The sequence below is a fragment of the Sardina pilchardus genome, chromosome 1 (assembly GCF_963854185.1).
Source record: "Sardina pilchardus chromosome 1, fSarPil1.1, whole genome shotgun sequence".
Classification (NCBI taxonomy): Eukaryota; Metazoa; Chordata; class Actinopteri; order Clupeiformes; family Clupeidae; genus Sardina; species Sardina pilchardus.
The window spans coordinates 12956517-12959536 of NC_084994.1; the positions used below are offsets into that span (position 1 = coordinate 12956517).

General features: G+C 41.7%; 2 protein-coding genes across 2 annotated transcripts; both read left to right on the forward strand.

Moving 5' to 3' along the window:
- The first annotated feature begins 901 nt into the window (after window positions 1-901).
- Window positions 902-1357, forward strand: LOC134061429 (histone H4). The gene has a single exon (XM_062517408.1). The coding sequence runs from the start codon at window positions 935-937 to the stop codon at window positions 1244-1246; it is 312 nt and encodes a 103-aa protein (XP_062373392.1). The 5' UTR covers window positions 902-934; the 3' UTR covers window positions 1247-1357.
- Window positions 1358-2223: 866 nt separating this feature from the next.
- Window positions 2224-2628, forward strand: LOC134060435 (histone H2B-like). The gene has a single exon (XM_062517198.1). It carries the CDS (start codon window positions 2230-2232, stop codon window positions 2602-2604), a length of 375 nt encoding a protein of 124 aa, XP_062373182.1. The 5' UTR covers window positions 2224-2229; the 3' UTR covers window positions 2605-2628.
- The last annotated feature ends 392 nt before the right edge of the window (window positions 2629-3020 follow it).

Sequence of the window (3020 nt, forward strand, 5' to 3'; positions counted from 1 at the left end):
CTATTGTCCTTAAATTTAGCCATACCATGCTTTAGTTATTATTATTATATATAATTAACTGAGTGACTTATTTGATTGCTATTCTCATTTCACTGTTTTATTTCTCATTAGGTTAGTGCTTAAAATGATTGTTTTACTGATAATATTACTATTCTCCCTATTTTGTAATTGTTCACTGTTAATTTAATTTGTACTGTTATTTATTTGTATGTCGCTTTGGACAAAGGCGTCTGCTAAATAACCATAACCATAACCATAACCATAACCATAACATGCTGCTCTACTCCGTTTGAATTGTATTGGCCTTACTGAGGAATGGTATGGGCCTCACTGTTTTCTGCGCAAACACTTCCATGGGAAAATTGTACTAGGCCTAGGTTACTACATTTAAGAATAACGGATCCTTTTTAGGTTTATACAAGTAGGCTACTCTTTTAATATGGAGAACACGCTGATATTTGAAAGCGTTTCCCTACTTAGAGAAGGTAGGTAGGTAGGTAGGATTGTATATCGTTCAATGTATGATGGAATTATTCAAACATATTTATGACAAGGTTTATCCATGTATTTTGCACATAAAAGTGTTTCCACAAAATGTCCTTGATGGACGTTTTTTATAGGGTGGACTATTCCTCTATATCTTAGCTAACATTTTTACACAACAACAAATTGGGTCGTTATATGAACTTAAAAAAAGAAAGTTGGGCAAATATGTTGGACAATGCATTGATGACGGTGCCACCTTGATTCGTTGTTGAGGGCTGAAGGATGTGGGCGTTTTTAGTCACGCACACGCCTGCGCAGTCGAGAAGCTTATTCAAGGAAAATGAGGGACGGTGGAGGGGCAGTCCTTGGTAGTTTTCACCAACGTCCTCTTTGTGAATATTAGTACGAGCTGCTGAATGACTATTGCTCACATATCGAAATCTACATCATGTCTGGAAGAGGCAAAGGAGGCAAAGGTCTTGGAAAGGGAGGCGCCAAGCGTCACCGCAAAGTTCTTCGCGATAACATCCAGGGTATTACCAAGCCCGCTATCCGCCGCCTGGCTCGCCGTGGGGGTGTGAAGAGAATTTCTGGTCTGATCTACGAGGAGACTCGTGGTGTCCTGAAGGTTTTCCTGGAGAACGTTATCCGTGATGCCGTCACCTACACCGAGCACGCAAAGAGAAAGACCGTGACCGCCATGGACGTCGTCTATGCTCTGAAACGCCAGGGCCGTACTCTGTACGGTTTTGGTGGTTAAATGTCTAATCTCTCCATCGACTTGGACCCAAAAGGCTCTTTTAAGAGCCACCCAATTCTTTCTTAAAAGTTCTATTCCTTTCCCTATAATGAGTTATGAAATGAAATATCTAAGACATCCTTTGCAGTTTGCTGTGGGCTTTACTAAGAATCCATGACGCTTAGGGCTCCTAGACTGCATATCATACCTGTCAAGAGTAAGCTTGTCTTTGTCTTCAAAGAAATGTTTTTGCTTAAATAAGCGCCCAAAATAAAGGCTACAGTTATTGTAATGAAAGTACGGCACTTTTCTGAGCCTGTTGATTTGGTGCGTTTTAAACTTTCTCAAAAATGGTTACAGTTAACCCCAAAGTACCAGAAGTAGTTATTCATATAAGCAATCATATAAATAAAGAAAACCTGTATGTTAATTTAATATCAAATAGACATAATCCATAAAACAAATCGGTTTTTTTACATGCAAAAGCCTTGAGCTACTCGTCATCGGTCAAGGATATGTAGCCTACAAATGCACTTTGTTTTCTTTATAAGGTAAACCTGTCAACAAATTGCAGTGGCTAATAACAATAACGCAATGTTTTTAAGAGGTGAGATTCGTCGCGCAAAGGTTAATGAGTCGATAAATGCGCCAAAGTGACTGAGGAAATCTTCATTAAAAATGGTAACGCTTAATGCGCAACTTTGGGGCATATATTTCGAAGGATTCCCTTCATCCAGAAGAAAATTGCGGGAAAGTAAAACAACAGAAGGCAGTGTGTAAAGCTGATGTTTTGTGGGTGGTGCTAGCTTGCTCATACGGACTGCCCCCTTGATACAAAATGACCAATCATGTTTGGGTATTTGGTTTCCGAGAGATCTGATGGGCCATTCTGCTCGTGGGTGTCTCTCGTAATTTAAGCTGCAATTTACATAGAAAGCGTAATATATAGCAGACATCATCTTACTAAAGTATCATTTCGATCAGTATCAATTGGAAGACCTACAATGCCAGAGCCAGCAAAGCCTGCCCCAAAGAAGGGCTCCAAGAAAGCCGTGACTAAGGCGGCAGGAAAGGGAGGAAAGAAGCGCAGAAAGTCCAGGAAGGAAAGTTATGCTATCTACGTGTACAAGGTCCTGAAGCAAGTCCACCCCGACACCGGTATCTCCTCCAAGGCGATGGGAATCATGAACTCGTTCGTGAACGATATCTTCGAGCGCATTGCTGGAGAAGCTTCCCGCTTGGCTCACTACAACAAGCGTTCCACCATCTCTTCCAGGGAGATCCAGACTGCAGTGCGTCTGCTTCTGCCCGGTGAGCTGGCCAAGCACGCCGTGTCCGAGGGAACCAAAGCCGTCACCAAGTACACCAGCTCCAAGTAAATCCAAATTTCAAACGCGCTCCAATCCAACGGCTCTTTTAAGAGCCACCCACGCCCTCTTTGAAAAGTGATTTCCAATATCATATAATTACACGTGAATGGGATATGTGTTACTCATTTCTTTGTCGAGTCAAGTATCATAGGTATCGCGATTAGAACAGCATGCGCATCCTAATCCATGACTCACACGGTTTATCCATAACAGCGTAAAGATCCAACAAAAAACCGCACGATGAACTAGATGAAAAACATCAGAGATGGCAATGTTGCATGTCAGTTGTTGGACTTGAGACACTGGCTCTTATGTTCTGAAACAATGAAGCATATAGGGTCTAGAAGGAATACATACTGCAGGGTTGTGTGGCTACTATCTAGTCAGAGGCGACCTCTGTCCGAAACTTAAGACTAGTGTGAACT

Bases quoted from the DNA above. Each gene is read 5' to 3' on its own strand.
- LOC134061429 (XM_062517408.1), top strand. From the start codon at position 935: ATGTCTGGAAGAGGCAAAGGAGGCAAAGGTCTTGGAAAGGGAGGCGCC.
- LOC134060435 (XM_062517198.1), top strand. From the start codon at position 2,230: ATGCCAGAGCCAGCAAAGCCTGCCCCAAAGAAGGGCTCCAAGAAAGCC.